Source organism: Ceratotherium simum, chromosome 16 (assembly GCF_057802395.1).
Source record: "Ceratotherium simum simum isolate JZ-2026a chromosome 16, ASM5780239v1, whole genome shotgun sequence".
Taxonomy (NCBI): Eukaryota; Metazoa; Chordata; class Mammalia; order Perissodactyla; family Rhinocerotidae; genus Ceratotherium; species Ceratotherium simum.
In genome coordinates this window covers 7,040,510-7,063,995 of record NC_141915.1, presented here as the reverse complement: position 1 = coordinate 7,063,995, position 23,486 = coordinate 7,040,510, and the positions used below count along the sequence as shown (strand labels likewise).

The following is a 23,486-nucleotide window of genomic DNA, read 5'->3' as shown; positions in this document are numbered from 1 at the left end:
TCTCTTCTCTCATCAACCAGTAACGTACTTCCCATTGTTTGCCAACAACTTAGAGTTTCTTGCCTACAGGTTAATCTCTTTTCAGGGAGACAGCTGTGTCGTCCTCATTAGCATCATCCTTCCTGATCCTCACCAAGCACAGAACAATAAGAGCAGGCAAGAGGAGGACCAAGACGGAAGGAAGGTGGAAGTCTCACTATATGACAGCAGGACGCTCTGGGGCATGTAACTTTTGAAGACAAGGATGGGTGGACACGTTAGATATATGTGTTAAGAAACCTCTAGACACACTATAAATTAGATCAATACTATTGATTTCTTCCTAACACCTACAGATAAAATGAGATAATAAACATAATTTTACAGCATAGAACACTGGCAAAAATGATAGCCTAAGTGGATGCCAGGAGAAAGAGGGGCAGCTTGAGGTGCATGAGCAAGTGGGAGGTGGGCTCAGAAAGAGGACACTAGAGACAGACTTACCTGAGACAAACAGTGCCCAGCACTGGCCAAGCTCTCACACCTGGGCACCAGGTTAGTACTTTCCTATCACTGTCCAGCTGATTGATAAACTGGATAGGTTTGTATAGGCTGATCTAGGAGCTCAACTACCATTTAGGGTCTTCTGTGAGAAAATGCACTGAGTTACAGTCAACACACAGTGGATACTTCAGACACAAATAAGATAGCAACGACTCTACTACGTTTATTTAAAACAAGGGGCACTTGAAGTTAATTTTGCACCCGTATGACAAAGAACACACGTGAGCTCACTGGCCCTCTCTGCTCCCCCTTCTGTAACAGAAGACCTGGTCTAGGACCCCAGTTCTAAAGGGCTGATCCAAGGTTCTTCTCATGAGCAGCAACTGCAGCTAATCCAGTCAAACTCTTCCCAGACAGCATTTCCAAAATGGGATCTCCAAGTGATACTTTTTTCCCAAGGGGTCTAAAAGAAGAGATGAGCTGAAAGATGAAGACCATTCCTTCTCCTGGTGTAGAAGCAAGAAATAACCAGTGTGAAATCCAATCCAGAGGCCAATATATCCTCCAAGTCCAAAACCATGTTTAAGTCTCTCCTCTCCAATCCATGGAAACAAGAGAGAACAGGAATGTCCTCTAAGAGATGTAATTTCTGTGGATGGAGTTAAGTATTTTTAAATGGACCGGGAAATAGAAATGGGTTAAGAGAACCTGGCTATTGAAAGGGCTTCTTCCCTAAGTGGGATCTTTGATGCTTATCAAGGCTCGAGCTCCAGCTGAAACTTTTCCCACAGCGAGAACATTTATAAGGTTTCTCTCCTGTGTGAACCCTCTGATGTCTATTAAAGTTTGATCTCTGAATAAAACTCTTCTCACAGATGGGACATTTATAGGGCTTCTCTCCCGTGTGGATCTTCTCGTGGTGACGCAATCCTGAGAAGTCACTAAAGCCTTTCCCACAGTAATCACATTTACAGGGCTTCTCTCCTGTGTGAATTCTCTGATGTTTCACAAAGTCTGAACTTCGCAGAAAGGCTTTTTTGCATGTGGGGCACTGAAAGTATGTCTCTCCAGTGTGAGTCCTTTGGTGAAAAACAAGCTGAGAATTCCTGTAAAAGGTTTTCCCACATTCCCTGCAGGTGGGGAGTTTCTGGGCCATGGGGGCCCGCAGCTGCCCTTTGGGGAAGGCCTCTCTCTTCTCCTCAAGCCACAGCACAGACAGTTCTCCGGGATGAGGACCGGGCAAATGCTGACCTAGCTGTTTCCCAGAAGTCCTTTCTTGAGGAGACAGCTGTCCCCCTGCCCCCTCACCCTGAAGGTTTTCCTGAGCCTCAGGGAGATTCTCTCCTTCTCCAAAGCCTCTCGGTGCATCCTCGCTGAAGAGGCCACTCAAGGAAGGCTGAGAAGGTGCCTCTCCTGAGGCCTGAGGTTCCTGGTCCCGATAGTTTTCCAAGTTTAGGTTCTCTTTGTCATTCTCCTGTCTATTTCCTGAAAGAAGAAAGAAGATTTGAAACAGTTCAATAAACGGTATACCCTGTTTTCTAATTCATATGTCAAAGAAAGGGTCATCATAAAACATTAATTCTTTTTAGCAAGAGGGCATCAGTGAGTGAGGAAGAAAAATATCATCCCCTCTGAGTGCCTGGCCCTCACTTCACTTGTGTCCAGGCTAAGGGTTTCAGCTCTGGAGCCAAGCAGAACTTCTGAGAGCAGAGGAGGGCTCATACAGGGCTTCGCCGACCGCCCTATAAATAAGCAGCATGCACTTGTGAAGGCCCAGGAAAAACAAGTGTATTATATGAGAGTACTACTTTAAAAAACGATTGGTTTTTATCTGATTATATATAAAAAATAAATAGGATCCCTGAAAACTATTTGAAAAGTATACAGAAGACCACCAAATCAACCTCAATCATACTACCCAGGGGTACCCACCACAAGCATCAACTTTCTCCCAGTCTTTATTTAACCTATACGCACGTGTGTGCTTTTTTCTGACATAACTGATACCATATTATAGGTACAGTTCTATATGTGGCTTTGCAGCATTTAAATTGTAAGTGGTGGTATTTATCAATTTCACATGGATTCTCCCATCCACAAGTAATCCAAAAATTCATGAAATGCATTAATGTGTTATTTTTCTATGGTTGTAATGTGCAGTGAGGCCCTCTCAGTCTATGCCTGAATCCAGCATTCACTTGTGCTTCATTAATTCGCATCACAGTTAAAATTTTGTTTTTCTCATCATAACTTAGGTTTTTGGTTATTGCTGCTTAATGATGCATATAGTAAAGGGTTTTATTTTGGTGGTGGATTTTATTTTCAACTTTTATAAATTGCTTTATTCCTGTAGATCTAAAGAAACTATTTACCTTTCTCTTTCCTGTATTAGTATCTTTCAAATTATCTGCTAGAGACCCAGGCACCTGCTAGAGAATGAAACCTGAACTTGTTAATTCACAAAGACTTAAAACACATTCCCCTCAAATGGCAAAGGTATTCTCTTTTTAAAGAAGCCTTTATAAATACCATTTTAAAGAGCTGAATAATGGTCCAGCATGGAGATGTCATTATAAACACATAATAATAAATGAATATTTTATTTAAGAGTTCTCCTACTGTGGAAATCTAAGTTGTTTATTGTGTTTTTGCTACTATAAATAACGATGTAATAAGCATTTTTCTTCATAAATTCTTGCCCACATTTCTGATCAAAACCTTAGAGGAGGTTTCTTGAAGTGGAATTAATGCGTCAACAGGCATGAATGTTATTATTAAGGCTCTTGACACCTACTAGCAAATAGATTTCCAGAACAACTATGCCATCTTCTGGTATAAGAAGCTGGGCAAAGGGGAGGTGAATGTTCAAATGAATTGAATATTGAATATTTTTTAAGTATTTGCCATTTAGACAAATGAGAGTGAAAAATGGTTTTTCATTGTTATAAATGTTAATTCTTAGTTATTAAAGGATGAATTTTTTTCACATTTATGAGCTATTTTTTATGCTCCACGTCTGCTGTCCATTTTTTACTGGGAAAGTCATTTTTTTCTTATCAACTTGCATTAACTCTTTCTATATTAGAAAAACAATCATTTATCTGTCATGCTCATGAAAAATGTTTTTCACCAATTTAGTTACCTTAATTTTGTTTGGGGTTATATTTATGTATAGGAGTGGTGGTTTTTTCTTTTTAAATAGTCTACGGGGCCGGCCCGGTGGCGCAAGCGATTAAGTGCGCACGCTCTGCTGCAGTGGCCCGGGGTTCGCCGGTTCGGATCCCAGGCGCACACCGACGCACCGCTTGGCAAGCCATGCTGTGGTGGCGTCCCATATAAAGTGGAAGAAGATGGGCACGGATGTTAGCCCAGGGCCAATCTTCCTCAGCAAAAAAAGAGGAGGATTGGCAGATGTTAGCACAGGGCTGATCTTCCTCACACACACACACAAAAAAAATAGTCTATAAATCTTTTCCTTAATGATTTTTTTACATTGCTTTTATACTTATAAAAATCTTCCCCATCCAGATATGAGTCAAATATTCACCCATTTTCCTCTTTGTTATTTATTTTCATATTTTATGTCTTTTTCATCTATTTCCAAAATATTTCAATATATGACATACATAAAATTTAAACTGATTCCCTTTCCCAAAGAATCTTTTTTCCTGACGCTGCTCATTGAAGAGCGACTCACCCCGGGGCCCCGTGCTGCTGCTTCCTTCACTGTACGTTCAGTTCTTACCAAGACTGGCTTCTCTTCCTAGGCTCCCTTTTCTATTCCATGGGTCTGTGCATCTATTTTTATATCAGGATCCCACTATTTTAATGATTTTACCTTTTTAAAATGACAGACTCGGGGCCGGCCCAGTGGCGCAGCGGTTAAGTACGTGCGCTCCGCTTTGGCAGCCCGGGGTTTGCAAGTTCGGATCCCAGGCGCACACCGACACACCGCTCGTCAGGCCATGCTCTGGCAGTGTCCCATATAAAGTAGAGGAAGATGGGCACAGATGTTAGCCCAGGGCCAGTCTTCTTCAGCAAAAAGAGGAAGATTGGCATCGGATGTTAGCTCAGGGCTGATCTTCCTCACAAAAAAATGAATAAATAAAATAAAATGACAGACTCAATATCTACAGATCTAATATTGATTCTTTTTTCAAAACTTTTTCCTATTCTTGCAGAATTCTTCCAGATAACTACCTACGAAACATTTTTCCAAATTTTTTTTTTTTAATTTCTCGGCATTTTGATTAGAAGTATGAGTACATAGCTTTTTGAGACTTACTCCCCTGCTGACCTGCTTTAACTATGAGCTGTTCTTCCATATGGTCAAATAAAATAGCATATACACTCTCTCCTGTCACTTCTGCCCTCTGGTGTGAGTCTAGATCTGGCCGACTGGCTAACCGTTGTAGCTCTGAGATGGAACTACTCCTTTCCCATCTTCTTATTGTTGTTTCCACACAAGTCTAGGGTCTCATCCCTGAACACCTGGACTCCCGCATCAACTTCCCACAGGGCTCCTCTGCTCCAAGTGTCGGTCCTGCACATGGCTACTTCCTCAACCTCCTTCCACATATCCTCCCTCTCAGGAACCTCCAATGGCATTTCTTTGCCTTATCAAGGCAGGCAGGCTTTGTAGACTCTCCACAGTCTGGTTCAAGGTAAGATCTAACGGGATCATGTCAGCAGGTGGGATGAAGTAAAAAAAAAAGAATAGCGATATGGAGATACAGTGAGCTATATCACAAATAAAATTCTACTGCAAGGGAGTATATGGAAAATCTCTGTCCCTTCTGCTCAATTTTGCTGTGAACCTAAAACTGCTATAAAAAATAAAGTCTATTAAAACAAAAATCCTACTCTAACGACCTCTAAAGCAGTATTTTCAAACTTGTCTGCTACCCACAGTAAGAAATACATTCATATTGAATATACACACACGTTTGGAACAAAAATTTCCTGAAACACTATCTACCCCAACATCTGATATCTTCCATTTGTATTCTGATATTTTCCATTCAATATTATCGTTTCATTTTTTTAAATGCTGGTTGCCACTCTATAAAATGATTTCACAACCCACTAATTGATCATGAAATGCAGTTTGAAAAATACTGCTCCAAAGAAATCCTTGTGAAATAGTATTATGATAAATATATTGCTTAAAATTAAAATCATATGCTTTGGTATATTAGCAAAGGAAAATAATTAATTAGATCCCACTGAGGAGAAAGAATGTCAAGTTATACAATTCTCATCCTTGGTCTTTTTCTTCCTCCAAACGAGTTCTGGGATCTTTTGTATATGTAAAAGTGTGTGTGTGTGTGTGTGTGTGTGTGTGTGTGTGTGTGTGTGTGTGTAGATAGGTTTGAAAGTTAGGTTTCACATAACCACAATGTTTTAAAAAGAGTGTAGAAGGCAAAGAGTGATTGCTATTTTACAACAGAACAAGTTCATATTTCTTCTTCTCCAGTCTTAAAATACGTGATTTACATGAAGTATTTGTTGTTGCTGCTGTTTAAGAAAGTTAGATGCATGGAGATTAGCTAAAATATGTTTTTCTGTTTATTTGTTTTGTTTTATTTTGTGATGGTGGGTTGGTTACTATTCACTATAACCAAAATAAGAAAAGAAAAAGAAAAACAAAAGAGTTAGGAAGGGTAATAATAGCTGTTACATAATCTTTTTTTTGTCATGGAATTTTACCCATATCTGTATTGGTCTTAATCTGTACTAATCTTAACTCTCTCTGAGAAAGAAAGCTGTCACAGCAGACAAGACTGAAGGCAGCAGATCTGACGTGTAGTCTTTCTTTCATGATTAAATATATGTGTCAACAGCCCTATAGCAAGAGATGAGGAGACCGAGCCTCGGTATTCAAACTGGACTGACCAGATCGTGGCTAGTTATAACCAATGTAATAGAAATCAAGTCCTAATACCTCCCCCACCACCTTCAATCTAATGACAGGAGGTCAGAAATGGCTCTGGACCAAAGAAAGATCACTCACCTGTACAGATGGGTCTTGGGGTCTTCTCACTGACATGAAGGTGCAGTCCTGCCAGCTCTTCCCCACACTCTGTTGAAATAGTTGGGTCAGGCTTGGAATTGGAAATGCCTGGTACAGAGAGAAAGCAATAAATGGGGAGGATTGGGGACCACGCTGTGTCTTTCAAAGGCACACCCTGAGTGTGAAGTGGAAATATGAAGGCTCTGGAGATCACGTAAGGGTGTGTGGAGCGTCCAAGACACCAGTACTCACAAGATGACTAGGATATATGGTGAAGGCCACAAAAAGAAGAATCTGGGCAGATGGCCAGAAGGGCCTGCAGACCACCCGACAAGCTAGTGCAAGGGTCATGACTGGAACCCCACTAATGGTTGATTGGGACTATGTGGTTTAGTAGAAACGAGCAGGGACTCAGAGTCAGCCACACTGAGTTCCACCGTTAACTCACCATTTATAAGCTACGTAACAGTGAGCAAGTGACTTGATCTGACACTCACTTTCATCATCTTTAAAATGGGAATACCATCACCCATTTCACAGATTAAAGGAGTTACTATATGTAATGCACCCACAACAGTTCCTGGCACACAGAATACTTTCAATACAAGGAAGTTCTTACTGTAACTCTGCTATCTCCAGTTCCCAACCATGTCTCTAGCGATTTCCTTCACCCAGAGAACTTCAAGTAGAGCAGCTATCTCCAAGAGTACACAGAAAATGTTTAACAGCCTTCCCATCTCCTTCCAACAGGCTAACCCGCCCTCACCTCCTGAGACCATTTTCCCATAGGTCTCCAGCATGAGATCCCAGTATTGCTCCTTTTGAATAGAATCCAGATGCCTCCACTGCTCCTAGAAAAAATACAATGCCGTGACTCCAATGAAGGTTTCTGAACTCTGCCTTCTCTGCCTACGGGAAAGCTGAGAAGAAAGGAATGTGCCTTAGGATCCTGGCCATCAGAAGATCTAAGAAATCATGGTGGGCAGTTCAAGGGAAGAGGCCAGGGAAAAAGTACAGTCCCTACATGAGTATTTCTTACCCTGGTTAGAAAACATTTAGGTTTTAAGTCCTGGATTTTTTTAAGCTGCACGAATTTAAGAGTGGAGAGCAAAGAGAAGGCAGGAGCCTTTTCCACACTGTCCTTTTTGTTTTAACTCCTTAGTGCTTAGAACAGAGGCCTTTGAAGAGTAGGAGCCTGATATTCCCAAGAGTTCTCTAAAATCTGGAAATTCAAGAGGGAAAACAAAAAAATTAAAAGGAATTTGTTGGAAAGGCGAGTGCAAATCAGCAAAACGGTGGCAAGAGTCAACAACGATGTCAACTGAGCTGTAAGTCTCCCTCTGAAACACAGAACGGTGGATTCAGAGCAGAGAGAGAGGCTGCAGCCATACACACTTGGAATCTCCCAACAGTTCTGAGTTTAGGGTCTAAAATTAAATCAGTTTTCCTCCCAGGTGGTGTGAAATTGATGGGTTCTCTGGAGCAAAGTGTCCCTCAATTATCCCCCAAACATGCCCTTCTTTTCCCAGGGAGCTGGGCACTGGAGACTCAAAACTGAGAATCCTGTCTAACTACAGCCTACTTTTGTGAATTCAAATTTCAATCTTCTCAATAAGGAGCCGACTGTTAGAAACTCAGTTTGTATAGAAAGAGTGATTAATAGCACGGTCTTTGGAGTCAAACATACAAGGTTTCAAGTCCAGCTCTGCCACTTTGTAGCTGTGTGATCTTAAGCAAGTAACTTAACCTTTCTGAGCCTCAGTTCTCTCCTACTTATAGTATTGCACTCAAAAAATTGTCGGGAAGTTTAATAGAAATAACGAAGCGTCACTTGTTTTCATAGCACATTGTACTTTTCATTCATAGCATTCATCACAGTTTATTAAATATTTATGTGTATGTACACACACATAAGTATTTGATTGACAGTTGCCTCTACTAACATGTAACGGCCATGAGAAAAGGACACTCCACTGTTCTTTCCCAGTCCCCACGCCCTGCCCAGGACAGAGCAGGCACTCAATACATGTTGTCTGGGTGAAATAAAGCCCTTAGCAAAGAAGTCCTCAGTAGGTGATCTATATTATTATTACCATCATATGCAGTCTGTGGGATACTCGGTCTCCCAGACTCACCCCCAAGGGTTTGCAGAGAGAATTAAGGGATTCCGTACACTTTCAGGAACCCCAAAGTTGATAGCCATCCATTATTGTCATGAATAGCCAGGCTACAGGAGCAGAAAGGAAGAGAGGAAGGATGAGAAGAGGAAGTCATCTCCTAGCACACACAGTATACTACTTAGGGAAGCCATCCTCGGTCCTAAATCAAGTCTGCCCCCAGCACAACAAAGGGAAGTGGAAATGAAAAAGTGAAAAAATGAAAAAGTGAAAAAGAATGGAGAGACCAAAAAGTCTTTAATTAGCAGACACTAAGCAAAAATTTAAAAAAGAAAAAGGGTTAGATTTTTTAGGGTGAAAATGTGAAAAGTGACCTCAATACATTTAACTATTAACTATCACCATATTTTTAGTATGAATTTAAATTTTAAATTTTTTATTTTAAAAGTAGGAATTGTTAGCAGCTTATTTTGTTAATCTTCTGTGAATGAAGCTGCCTTAACAACCTCCTGAAAATAACCAGCTTGAGCAAACATTGCAGAATACGGGAGTCCTCAGGCTTCCCGGTCAGAACGCAGACTCTTGCTTCAGTGCTGGCGGAGAAGAGGACAGGCACGCCAACCACGGTAATATCTCATGGCCACCGGGCTTGCTAGATACAGGGCCTATTCTGTAGGCACCAGAATGGGAACTACCAAGCACAGCACAAGGCAAAAAAGAAGACAGCCACCACAATCCCCACAGGCCACAACCAGCCCTTTCAAACACCAGAAAAGATGCTTCAGGAGTCTCTCAACAGTGCACCTCCAATTTAAAGCCAGGAACTTACTCAAGGAATTGCCAAGAAGCTGGGATACTTGAGTAAAACCCCTTACTTAAGAGGCAAGGCGCCAACTGCAGCCATCTTGCTTTTTTCTCATTTTTATGAGAGGAGGAAAAAATCTAAATTCCTATTCTGGAAGGAGGGAAGTGTGGGATTTGATGGGGAAATAATCTCGGTTTTGTGTGGAAACAGCACCACCTTGTGGGTTTCTGAGACATTGCCACAATTGACTTGCACAGTTATTTGTACTGAGTTCCTTTTCCAAAGTTTCAAAACACAGAATGTGAGTACATGCATCCCTGAGTCTACTGAGGTTCTAACTCAGTCACGGTTTCTAATAACAGAGTACCACAGAGTAGCGATGCTACTACATTACTCTGGCATTATTCACGAAGTTCCTAACTTATGGAAGAGATTAGAGGGAATGATTACCTATATTTAAAAATTCCCTTCACTTACAAGATAATTCTATTAAATATCAAGGTCCTTCTGATGCAAACAGTTGTTGTTAGTTTGGGGGAGGGATATTGGGATTGGGTAGGGATGGTTTTTGTTTGTTTGGGTTGAGTGACTATTAATCAGTTATCTGCTAAGTATAGGGAATTTTATAAATATATACACACATACATACATGTACATATATACAGTGCTGCTGGTGAGCATTTTGAATCTTTTGACTTTAAGCTATCCAGAACAGGTCATGGTTAATGTTGTTATGTTACGTAGAGTTAATGTTTAACTCCACTAGTTAAAATATGTTCATAAATTGTATATACCTTTCATAGGGATACTCTGTACTTACTACAGAAGCAACAGTAGTCCTCAAGTCCGCTTGAAACATTTGACAGAATACCCAAATCTTTTTCACCAAGCAACCTCCTGCCTAGCAGTTTGGTTTCTGGGTACCTTAAAAGGAGGAAGAAGGGCACCTTTGAGTCACTAAAAAGGTATATCCCCCGCTGCCCCCTCCTAACTCTGTCCCCCAGGGTAAACTGTGAAGTTGGTTTTCTGGTGTCTAAATCTTTGAGCCTGGAAAGCTGAAGCTCAGACCTGGTCTTCAGCACTGCATTAAGCACCACCTATCGGCTTCCTATCTTTCCCTTCACTCTAAAGTACCTCACGAGGCAAGTCCCAAGAAGAGTTCCCCAAAGGTTTGAAACAATGTTTTGATTAAGGTGTATAGGTTCCTGAAAAACTTTTTTTTATCAAATCCAACTTACAGAGTTGTCAACTACACAATCAAGATAAAACTGTCCCAGAGACTTCTGTTTACAGCCTAGATGGAGGAACAGAGACTGGATTTACCTTCCTGCCTGAAATGACTAAAAAAGGAGACAAAACATACAAAATAATGGTCTGCAGACACTGCATGTTAGGCAGAGAGAACAGAAATCCCTGAAAGTGAGAAAACAAATTAGATGAGTCCTACAGGTGCCCAAACTTACTGCCTGGAGAAGCATCCAGGCAGCAGGACAGGGAGGGGGAATCCTGGCAGATCCCAGTGGCCCTTCTGGGCTGAGCAGGGGGAGATCAAGGGCATTACAGAGTTAGCAGAGCAGAAGACCTGAGGGGGGGCAAGGGGGAACATCCACAGATCTGCAGAGGGTACCCCTCAAGTCCAGGAAAGGTTCCCAAAAGAAGCAGAGGGGACAATCCCCAGAGCTCATACAGGCTGGAAATATTTCATATTTCCACCAGCCAGAGTGGAACACCTTGTACATCAAGGACAATCAGGTAGAGGACTCAGAAGGGTATTGCCTCAGTAGAGGGGAAAAATTAGCCCTAAAGACTTCTCTGGTGCCATATAACAAACTATGTCTAAGTAACCTAAGTGCATCCTAGAGCAAAGCTCAAGAACATTTAGAGAATGTAAAAATATCCAGCACTCAACAAGGTAAAATTCACAATGTCTAACATCAAATCAAAAATTCCCAAACATACCAAGAGCAGAAAAACATCTCATAACGAGGAGACCAGTCCATCCATCAGAACTGACTCAGCACTGACATAGGTGATAAATTAGTAGACAAGGACATTAATGTAGACATTATAACCATATTCCATATGTTCCAGAAGCCGAAGGAAAGATTGAACACGTTAAGTACAGCCATGAAAGATATAATAAAGCCCCAACTCAACCTTCTAGAGATGACAAATATATCTGAGATGAAAAATACACTGGATGGAGTTAATAGCAGATTAGAAACTGGAGAAGGAAAAGTTAATGAACTTAGAGACATAAAAATAGCAACTATCCAAAATGAAATACAGAGATTAAAAAGAAAGAAAGAGAAAAGAGCATCAGTAAGCTGTGGAACAACTTGAAGAGATCTAATACAGTCATCTGTCGCTTAACAATGGGAATATATACTAAGAAATGCGTCATTAGGTAATTTCATCATTATGTGAACATCATAGAATATACTTAAACAAACCTAGATGGTATAACCTACTACATACTTAGGCCATATGGTATAGCCTATTGCGCCTAGGCTACAAACCTGTATAGCGTGTTACTGTACTGAATATTGTAGGCAATTGTAACACAATAGTATTTGTGTATCTAAACACAGAAAAGATACAGTAAAAATACAGCATAAAAGACAAAAAATGGGGCCAGCCCCAGTGGCCTAGTGGTTCAGTTTGGCATGCTCCGCTTCAGCGGCCCGGGTTCGGTTCCCAGGCGCAGACCTACACCACTCGTCTGTCAGTGGCCATAGTGTGGCAGTGGCTCACATACGAAAAGAGGAAGATTGGCAGCAGTTGTTAGCTCAGGGCGAATCTTCCTCAGCAAAAAAAGAGAAAAAATGATTCATATGTACAGGGCACATAACATGAATGGAGCTTGCAGGACTGGAAGCTGCTCTGTGTGAGTCAGTGAGTGGTGAGTGAGTGTGAGACCCAGGACATCACTGTACAGTACTGTAGACTTCACAAACACTGTAAACTTAGGCTACACTAAATTTATCTAAAGAAATTTTTCTTCAGTAATAAATTAACCTTAGCTTTCTGTAACTTTTTTACTTTATAAACTTTTTAACTTTTTGACTCTTTTGTAATAACTTAGCTTAAAACACAAACACACTGTACAGCTGTACAAAAATATTTTTTTTCTTTTTTTCCTTATTCTATAAGTTTTTCTATTTTAAAACTTTTTTTTTTTTTTTTTTTTTTTACTTTTTTAACTTTTTTATTAAAGACTAAGACACAAACATACATCTTAGCCTAAGCCTGGACAGGGTCAGGATCATCAGTATCACCGTCTTCCACTCCACATCTTGTCCCACTGGAAGGTCTTCAGGGCAATAGCATGCATGGAGCCATCATCTCCCATGATGATAATGCCTTCTTCTGGAATGTCTCCTGAAGGCCCTGCCTCAGGCTTTTCTTGAGGAGGTGTCACTCTTCAGAAATATGTCTTATGGTGGTTTGCTTGGCTTGTTTCTTTTTTTCATCAGAGATTTGCTTATAAGCAGATAATGTTCCTCTCTTTTAATGAAAACCTTTTGGTGCTGGGGTCCATGTTTTCAAACATTTTAACAAGCTTGTTGAGGTCTGTAAAACCTTCTGCTAAACTCTTCACTGTGAATGTTCTTGGGGCTTCTTCTTTTTCTTCTCCTGCCGTTTTCTTTTCTCTTGCCTCTTCTTCAGCTATGCATTCATGTTCCAGTTCCAACAACTCCTAATTAGTAAATTCCTCAGGAACCACCTCTAGGAGCTCCTCAATGTCATGCTCATCCACATCCAAGTTCAAGTTGTTTGCATCTCAGCCACAGCCTTGTTGATTTTTGCAACTTCCTCATCCTAGGCAAATCCTTTGAAGTCATGGACGAACCTCTTGAGTGTCTTCTTCCAGATGCCATTCACACACTCCTTGGTGACATCATAGATTCCATCACTCCTTGATGCAATCATAGATGTTGTAATCCTTCCAGAATTGCAGCAATAGCCTGGGCAAAGGTCCTCCTCAGGTAGTAGGCCTTAAAAGCTGCTTTAACTCCTTAAGCCATTGGTTAGATTAAAGAGGTGGAGTTTGGAGGGAGAAACACTGCTTTGGTATTGGGATGAAGATCACCAATAAAAAGACGATGTCCAGGAGCATTAACAATAAGCAAAATCTTGAAAGGTATGTTATTCTTCAAACAGTACTTCTTCATTTGGCTGGCATAGCAATTCAGGAGGGCATCTTGGAAGAGGAGCTGGGCCATCCATGACTTATTGCTCCTGTGGTACACTGGCAGTGTGTGTTTATTAATATGCTTGAAAGCCCTGGGGTTTTCACTGTGCCAGATCAGAAAGGGTTTCAATTTGTAGCCTGCAACATTGCCCCCAAGCAAGACTGTTATCCTGTCCTTAAAAGCCTTGCAACCTGGCATTGACTTGGCCTCCTCGTGGATGAAAGTCCTTTCAGGCATCTGTTTCCAGAATAAGGAGGTTTCATCCATATCGAATATTTGCTCTGGCAAGTAATTTTCCTCCACAATCAGCTCATCTAGAGTTTCCAAAAATTCTTCAGCCACCTTTACATCAGCACTCAGAGACTCACCACTCACTTTCACATTATGTAATGAATAACGATTCTTGAAGCTTTTAAACCACCCAGAGCTAGCAGTAAATTCAATATCATAGCTGGGTCTAGCCTTTTCTTTCAACATTGCACACAAACTTTTTGCTTTGGCCATGGTTGTTATGGTGCTGAAAGGGACACACTTCTGTGTTTGGTCTTCAATCCAGGTCATTAGAAGTCTCTCCATGTCTGACAGAGGCCCTTCTCAAATTTTTGTTAGTCTCGTTCCCTTAAATGAAGCAGATCCTTTAACAGCTTCTATCACTTTGTTCTTGTTCTTCAAGATCACAGCTATGGTGGAATGGGACATGCCTGACTGGCGAGCAATAACCATCACTGATTTTCTAACTTCATAGTCCTTAATCACTTTTAATTTCCAGGTCAGTCACTCAATATGCCTTCTTACTGGCAACATTAGCAGTGGACTGTGTATGCTTAGGGGCCATGATGAACAAAACAATACGAGATTAAATCAAGCAAGAGAGAAAACGATGCAATCAAGAGATGCAAACAAGATGTGTGAGGCTGCTGCTGACACAACACAGCATACTGTTTTACAGTAAATCTTTTTATGAGTAGAAAGAGTACACTCTAAAATAACAATAAAAAGTATAGTAAATACATAAACCAGTAACATAGTCATTTATTATCATTATGAAGCATTACGTACTGTACATAATTGTATGTGCTATACTATTACATGACTGGCAGCACAGTAGGTTTTTTTACATCAGCATCACCACAAACACGCGATTAATGCATTGCACTAAGATGTTACAATGGCTACGACATCACTAGGCGATAGGAAGTTTTCAGCTCCATTATAACCTTATGGGACCACCAGTCATATACGTGGTCCATCATTGACTGAAACGCTGTTATGCGGTGCATGACTGTATACGTATACACGTTATCACTATACACATCCCACATGTGTATTCTTCTCAGAGTCCCCAAAGAAGCAGAGAAGAGAGACAGAACAAAATAATTCAATAAATAATGGCCAAAAATTTTCCAAATTTGATAAAAACTAAAAAACACACAGAACCAAGAGGTTCAATGAACCCCAAGAACAAAAAACATGAAGAAAATGACTCCAAGGCTCATCACAGACACATCATTTAAAACCAGTGACAAAATATTAAAAGAAGCAAGAAACATACGTTCTATGTAGAAGAACAAAGAACACATATGGCATGATTCCATTTTATATAAAATTTTAGAAAATGCAAACTGACGTATAGTGAAAGAAAGCAGATCAGTAGGTGCCTCAGGATTGGAGGAGCATAGAGGGGCTGGAGGGAGGGATTACAAACGGCAAAAGGACACCTTGGGAGTGACGACTATGTTTATCATCTTGATAGTGGTCATGGTTTCACGTGTGTATATATGTCAAAAAACTTACCAAATTGTACACTTTAAATATGTGCAGTTTATTGTTTGTCAATTATACCTCCATAAAGCTGGGAGAGGGGTAAGATTCACCTGTCCTACATTAAATATAACCATTCTAAACCACAAACTGACTTCTATATGAGAGGCCTAGACTAGGAAATGAAAGACAGTCTTTTCTTAGTATAACCCGACGATAATCAAAAAAGGAGAGACAACTGTATGTGGGGTAGAGACAAGATTACCTCTTCACAGCAACTTCTTCCAGGGCCCAGATTCCATTATTCAAGATGACAATTAGGAAACATTCTGCCTTAGAGAAATAGTGAAACTCAGGTTTCATTCCATGTGTATGATTCTTGTTATCCTTGCGAGGCCCCTCTCAACTCCACTTCTGAGACTGCTTCCCCTTTCAATCCTCCTCACTGTTGACACACCCTCAAAGCCTGGTTCAGGGATAAAATAAACAGGGGAGCCCAGCTCACCTGAGGTGCTGTTTGGAGAAGGGAGGCTCCGAAGTCCTGGTCTCTGATGAGCCTTTCCTCAGGTTGGGCAGGAAGCTGGGAAGCAGTCATCACTGAAGTGAGAAACAGGAAGTTTGAAGAATCTAGATGTCCTCTCAACAATTCCCCAGAGGGTATAGATAAAATCTAGACAAATTAGAACTGATACCTGTTCTGCCATCCATGATTTAAAAACTTGGGTTTACTTTCTAACAAACTCCAATTCCATCCTTCCAAATTCTCTCACCCATATTTTCCTCCATCTCCTTCCTCAGAACCAAAATCCAAATGGTCCAGCCCAGTCATAACGTGGTTTAAATTACAGACTTTGAATCTCCAAATCAGAGTGATTCATGTAGGTCTACCATGTCTCCAAACTTTCCAGAAATATCCCCATCTGAGCAGCTCACTCTGGCCTTCTAACCACCATCCTCAAGTTTCTCCAAGAGAGCAACACACTCCACCATGAATAACTGCCCCTCACCTAATTCTTGTTCCATGTCAGACTCCTCTTTCACAATGTGGCTGAGCGGCTCCCCAGGCCCGGAGGATGAATTCTGAAGTCCCAGTTCCTGAGGTATCACTTCAAGATGGGGCTCCACTTCCCCCACTCGGCGGGTTGGAGATTCCACCTTCTCTGATAAGATTTCCTGTCCTAGAACTTGGATGCTGATCTAGAGACCACATAGTACTAATTACCAAAAGATCCAGAGTGAGGGTTTCTGAAAGATACAAAGCTAACCTTCCATAACAGATCATAAGGCAGGCCTTAGGGATATGGAGTAGGGAAAGAGAAAACCAGCTTTTCTTTCTAGCCCAGCAGGAACCAGTGAGGGAAACATCCTGAGAGAGACCAAAAGCTGAGGCCTGAATCAGGCCCGGGAGATCTTCAAGACATGCCACTAATACTGTGTTTCTACTGGATAGTCTCCACCAATTAAAACTCAAGAGTCTTCTGAATAACTTCTCAAACATTCTAATCTAAAGATGGAATGGGATAGGAGACTTGATCTCCAATCTCTAATGGCTAACAAGTGTTGAGAATCAAAGAGATTCTTAGAATTAGGTGAGGTATGGGGCACACTGATGTGGAACAAGAAATATATATTTGGTCTTTGTCCCAAGTTCCTGGCACAGGGTTCCTAAAACCCTTGGAATTTCCTGAAGGATGGGAGTGTCTTTTGTTATTCATAATGACCCCTTTCCACCATACCTGAGTTTATGCTAATGAGAGACTCTTTGTGGGCCCCTCGAAAGCTTCAAGATGGAGGCTGGTCCCCAGAGGAAGCAACCAGGTGGTTAGAGGGTTAGAACTTTGGGCCCCACCTCTCAACCTCTGGGGAAGGGAGAGGGATTTTCAATTACCAATGGCCAATGACTAATCAATCATGCCTAAGTAACGAAACCTCCATAAAAAACCCTCAACTATGGGGTTTAAGGAGCTTCTGAGTTGAACCCATCGAAGCGCTGGGAGAATGGCATGCCCAGAGAGGGCATGGAAGCTCTGTGCCATGCCCATCTCCTCCATTTGCCTGTCCCTGAGTCATAGCCTTTATAATAAAATGGTAAACATAAGTATTTTCCTGAGTTCTATGAGTCACCATAGCAATTATCGAACCCAAGAATGAGGTCGTGGGAACCTCCAAATTTATAGCTAGTCAGTCATTAGTATAGGTGGCATCTGCAACTTGCAACTGGTGTCTGAAATGGGGGCAGTCTTGTGAGACTGACCCCTATCCTGTGAGGTCTGAGCCAATCCCAGATAGTTAGTGTCAAAATTGAACTGAACTGTAGGACACCCAGCTGGTATCAGAGAATTGGAGAATTGATCGTTGGTGTGGAAAATGCCACATGTTTGATGTCAAAAAAAAAAGACAACACATCTGATAAGACCCCAGAAGAGCCCTGTGCTTCACTCACAGATCATGATACCTCTGCTTACCCACTGCCACAGTCTCTGGGGGTCTCCCTTCAAGCTCTCCACGAGGGTCACTGCCTCCTCTCCACTGCCTGGACACTGTTTCCGCACCCACATCTGGATCTCCCCGGGCAGGATGGTCAGGAACTGTTCCAACATGAGGATCTCTAGGATCTGCTCCTTGGTGTGAACCTCTGGCTGCAGCCACTGGAAGCAGAGCTTCCGAAGTTGCCTCAGGGTCTCGTGGGGCCCAGACATCACCTGGTAACGAAACTGCCTGAAAAGCTGGCGTGCAGCCTCAGGGCTAGAGAGCTCCCCGCGAGGGACAGCATCTGGGCCAGGGAATGGGGAGTCCTCAGCCTTCGCCAGTGGCGGCAGCAGGACTAGGGCCTGCCCCAGCTCAACGGGCATCGTCTGGCTTGACAAGTCCTTTTAGGTGAAGTGCTTCTGGGATGGAGCTATCTCTGGAGAACCAGGTCTTCACAGAGTCTCTCACAGGGACCCTAGAGAAGGAACAACAATGAGTGCTATACGGAGGAGAAGACACATTTTCAGAAAGAACAAATCCACATGCCCTACCTGAGAGGCCTTGGAGTCAACCACGGCTCTTTTGAAATCAGTGGATACTCTATTCTATTTTGAAAGATTGTAAACTTGAAGCCACAAAACAAACCACTAATACCATATCTAAACTGTCACCATCACTCTGACCATTTCACAATGTTCTCTCTTGGTCTTCAAATGTCCAAATGGAGTAGAAGAATGAAATGCACCACATGACGCATTTTCACTATGGGTTTCCAGGTAAACAGCTCATCTTCAAAACACTTCTATATCTGCATCTATACGTCTGCAGACTAAACAATAAAGCCAAACAAAGACATCAATGCCCTAGAAGTAAAGGCTAATGGTGAAATGATTAGATAATAAATATGAAGTTGAAGAGGACAGATTAACCCTTCCCCAAAAGGTGCAATGAAATTTCTAGATGATCTCTTTTGAGTGCCATGGTGAAAACTGGCCTATTTGGGAATTTATAAAAAATCTGTCACATCTGAAACTTTCAACCTTGCGCTTAAAGAAGGTTTAGAACAAATACTGACTACCTCAAAAACATTACTATGGACTTGAACTAAGTAATCAACAATTTATGGCAAGTGGTATCAAAATTTATAAGACAGTTAAAAGAGAAACATGAAACGGCAAAGTTAATATTAAGATATTTTGAAAGGATCATGCACTATTTCTAATTAACTTTCTTGCATGTAAACCCCAATACTGGATTACTGGGTCAATTCTTAAACGTTATTAAGGAGCAGGAGGTCATCACTTCTCCATAACACTAACCACAACAATCAAAAAACACCCAGTCACTGGGTGTCTGGCTTAAACAGAGATCAGTACAATATTCTAGCTTTTAATAGCTGCTTTTTTCTTGAGGTATAAGAAGTAATGTCCTCATCCCTACCACTTCACCCAAACAATTCATTCTATATCAGGAAATCATTTATTTCTTTTTTTTTTTTTTTTTTTGTGAGGACGATCAGCCCTGAGCTAACATCTATACCAATCCTCCTCTTTTTGGCTGAGGAAGACTGGCCCTGGGCTAACATCTGTGCCCATCTTCCTCCACTTTATATGGGATGCCACCACAGCATGGCTTGCTAAGCAGTGCGTCGGTGCATGCCCGGGACCCAAACAGGTGAATTCCAGGCCACCACAGCGGAGCGCGCGCACCCAACCGCTTGCGCCACAAGGCCGGCCCCTGAAAAAAATACTCTTAATGAAAGAAGAGATAGGGACTTTCCACAGAGGAATAGAAAGTACAAAAAGAACCAAATGCAAATCCTAGAAAAACGACCATCAACCCAGAATTCCACATCCAACAAAAACATCTTTCAAAAACAAGAATTAAAATAAAGACATTTTTCAGATAAATAAGCTAGGATAATTTTTCACCAGTGACTTGTACTTTAAGTAATGCTAAAGGACATTCTTTCAGATGAAGGGAAACTCAGATCTACAGAAAGGAATGAAGATCTCCAAAAACGGTAAATATATGGTAAATAAATATAAAATACTATGCTTTTATTTCTTCTAACTTCCTTAAAAGACAACTGATTGTTAAAAGCAAAAATAACAACAGTATAAGTAGAACACAACATCAATAGAAGTAAAAGATATAAAAATAGCACAAAGGAAGGGATAAATGGAATTAATCTGTTGTTAGGTTATTACATTTATGAACTGCTAATTGAGAAGTAGGAAGTGGGAAGTGAGTGGTGGTGTCAGGTGACAAACTGGAAGTCTAAAGGTGTTAAGTGAGAGGCAGGAAATGAGAAATGTGAATTGTGAAGTATAAAGTGATACAATATTAAAGCAGACTCTGACAAGTTAAAGTAAACATTGATACTTTAAGGATGCATACTGCTAGCTATAAAAATATTATACAGAGGCATAGCTAAAAAGCCAATAAAGGAATACTAAAAACTCAATAACCCAAAACATGATAGAAAAGGATCAAGAGAAGAATAAAAACCAGAAAGATCAAATGGAAAAAAAAGACAATATGGTAGATTAACATCCAACCATATTAATAATTACATTAAATGTAAAGGGACTAAATACTTGAATTATACAGTAGAGATTGTTAGATTTAAAAAATCTAACATATGCTGTCTAGAAGAGAGATTTTATATATAAAGACACAGATAGTTTGGAAATAAAATGGTGGGAAAAAGACATTCTATGCGGGGGCCGGCCCAGTGGTGCAGGTGCAGCGGTTAAGTGTGCGCACTCCACTTTGGCGGCCTGGGGTTCGCAGGTTTGGATCCCCGCAAGCACCAACGCACTACTCATCAAGCCATGGTGTGGCAGCGTCCCATATAAAGTAGAGGAAGATGGGCACAGATGTTAGCCCAGGGCCAATCTTCTTCAGCGGAAAAAAAAAAAAAGGGGGGGGGGATTGGCAACAGATGTTAGCTCAGGGCTGATCTTCCTCACAAAAAAAAAAAAGACATTCTATGCAAACAGCAAGCACATGACAGCTGGTATGGCTATATTCGTATCTGACCCAGCGATTTCAGGACAAAGAGAAGAAAAGGAACACTTCATTATGATAAATGGGTCAAACACAAAACAACCCTAAATCTATATGCACCTAATATCAGCTCTAAAGGGACAAATGCTCAATCGCAGCTGGAGATTTTAACAGCCTTCTTTCAGTAAATAATAGAACAAGTAAGCAAAAAAAAAAAATCAGTATAGGATATAGAAGGATATACAAAATCTGAACAACACTATCAACCAACTTGATTTAACTGACATTTAGACTCAACAGGGGCCGGCCCCGTGGCTTAGCGGTTAAGTGCGCGTGCTCTGCTGCTGGCGGCCCGGGTTCGGATCCCGGGCATGCACTGACACACCACTTCTCCGGCCATGCTGAGGCCGCGTCCCACATACAGCAACTAGAAGAATGTGCAACTGCGACATACAACTATCTACTCGGGTTTTTGGGGGAAAAAAATAAATAAAATATTTAAAAAAAAAAAAAAAAAGACTCAACAATGCAGAATACACACTCATTTCAAGGGCATATGAAACATTCACCAAAACAGACGACATGCATAATTAAGTTTCAAAAGACTGGAATCTTAAAGTATATATTCTCTGACCACAGTGCAATTAAATTAGAAATCAATAAGATATCTAGAAAATGCCAATATACAGAAATTATTAAATAATACTCTTAAAATAACCTATGCTCAAAAAAAAAACCACAAAGGAAATTAAAATATATTTTCATATTGAACGATAATGAAAATACAACATATCAAAATTGTATGAAACCACTAAAGCACTACTTAGAGGGAAATGTATAGTTTTAAATAAATATATTTAAAAATTGAATAAATATACAAGTATCCTTCATTATCTATATCTATTTGGCTTCTGAGTTTCAAATAACAAGTAGCAAGATTTCAGATAGCAAGAGACTGATGGGTAGACTTATTCAAATTTATTTGGCTCCTGAATTAAGACAGCAGTTTAGATAACATTTAGGGAAAATGACATTTAGGAAAAACTATAAATCTTATAAAATATTTAAATCTGATTTTAGTAATTATACTCTCATATAACAGCAAGAAAAATGTCTCAATTTTTCAAAATTAAATTACTTATAGAGGGTTTATGGGTTTATATCCCAATGACTTAATGAGAATCTGCTCCTGTTACAAAAAAAATTCAAGTTATCCCAAACGTATAGTTGTTATACTTATTAAAGCTATAACAAATTAGAATGAATTTAAAATGTACATCTAGGTAAGTATACCTACCATACATACATATATGAGTAACTGTTGTGCACCCACTATTGACAAAGACTCTCTCCTTAATCAAACTTTAGTCAAGTTCCTGAGTCCTCTTTTTTGACTAGACCTGGCCCTTGGGCTCTGTCCTTGGCCGTTTTAGTCTAGTTTTAGCAAGAATCTTGTTGGGTCCAGTTTAGAGAAAATCCCCCACCTTTGATATCTGATCAAATTCTACATCCCCCAACCTTGGTATCTGAGTACCCTGATATCTGATCAAATTCCTATCACGCTGGCCTGCCTTCAGGAAAACTCATGTCAAGTCGGTTTAGACTGAATCCTCCTTTACCTCAGACGTTTCCTCTTAGTAATTTTCCATCCACTGACCCCTACCCTGCTCCTTGGCTATAATTCTGCACTTCCTCTTGGCTGTATTCACAGTATAGCCCAATTTCTCTCTGCTACTGCAAAACCCCCTTGTAGTAGACCCCCTAAAAAGAGTCTGCCTTACACCTAACGAGTGTCTGAGTAATTTTTTCTTTAACACTATGTATCAGCTCCATATTAGGCCCCGTTCATGTCATTTCTAATCCTCGCTATCCCCCTGCAAGGTAAATATTAAAGTTTACAGATCAGGAACCTCTGAGGCTCACAAGTGCCGTCCAAATTCAAACCCAGGAAGCTCTAACGCCCGTGCTTTGGGGAGGAGAGCTGTCAACGTTTAGAAATTTGTGAGGGCGGCTGGAGGGGGAGGGAGGGGCTCCTGGCATTTAGCGCCCCAGAGGCCAGAGCTGCTCAAGCCCTGCAGGCGGTGGGCAGTGGTCCCCACCCAGGTATTCTCCACCCTCCGCCCCAACGCCGACAGCACCCTGGAGAGAGAGACTCTGGCATCAGCCCATCCCAGTTCCCTCTTCCCAGTCTCCAGTTTCCAGTCGTCGTGGAGAAGGCAGGGGGGACGTGCCCGTTTTCGGTCCCAGTCCAGAGACGTGGCCGGAGAGTCCGGCGGGGCCCACAGGCTCAGGGACGCAGAGCCGGGTCCCCACGACCCCAGAGTCCACTCACAGCCCCGCCGCCCCTCCCCCGCACTCGCCGCCGCTCCCAGGGGCCCGGCCGAGTCCGGCGCGGACGCGGGAGGCGCCAGGCCCGACCCCGGGTGGCCGCAGCCAGGCCCGCCCAGCCCGCGCGCGCTCACCTCGGCCCGCGGCGCCGGCTTCGGGCGCACTTCCGGGAGACCGGCGGCTGCGCGCCTCTGGCGGCCGGCGGGCGGCGGCGGCGGCGGCGGGGCGGAGGGGCGGGGCCGGAGGAGGGGCGGGGCCGGAGCTGAGGCGCAGGCTCTGATTCGCCGCTCGGGCCGCCCAGC

The 23,486-nt window shown here is 41.7% G+C and overlaps 1 protein-coding gene across 3 annotated transcripts; it reads right to left on the bottom strand.

Moving 5' to 3' along the window:
• Positions 1 to 650: 650 nt before the first annotated feature.
• On the bottom strand, positions 651 to 23,380 carry ZNF18 (zinc finger protein 18). Of its 3 annotated transcripts, none has more exons than XM_087440420.1 (7): positions 22,154 to 23,190; positions 17,841 to 18,319; positions 16,383 to 16,572; positions 15,881 to 15,972; positions 7,263 to 7,341; positions 6,497 to 6,604; positions 651 to 1,968 (listed from the first exon to the last, which is right to left on the bottom strand). In XM_087440420.1, the coding sequence occupies exons 2-7, from the start codon at positions 18,225 to 18,227 to the stop codon at positions 1,196 to 1,198; spliced, it is 1,629 nt and encodes a 542-aa protein (XP_087296546.1). In that variant the 5' UTR covers positions 18,228 to 18,319; positions 22,154 to 23,190; the 3' UTR covers positions 651 to 1,195. The 3 variants fall into 3 exon arrangements, with proteins under 3 accessions (XP_087296546.1, XP_087296545.1, XP_087296544.1); XM_087440419.1 differs by lacking the exon at positions 22,154 to 23,190 and adding an exon at positions 23,319 to 23,380 and having other exon boundaries at positions 652 to 1,968; positions 7,263 to 7,347; XM_087440418.1 differs by having other exon boundaries at positions 652 to 1,968; positions 7,263 to 7,347; positions 22,154 to 23,189.
• Between the last annotated feature and the right edge of the window lie 106 nt (positions 23,381 to 23,486).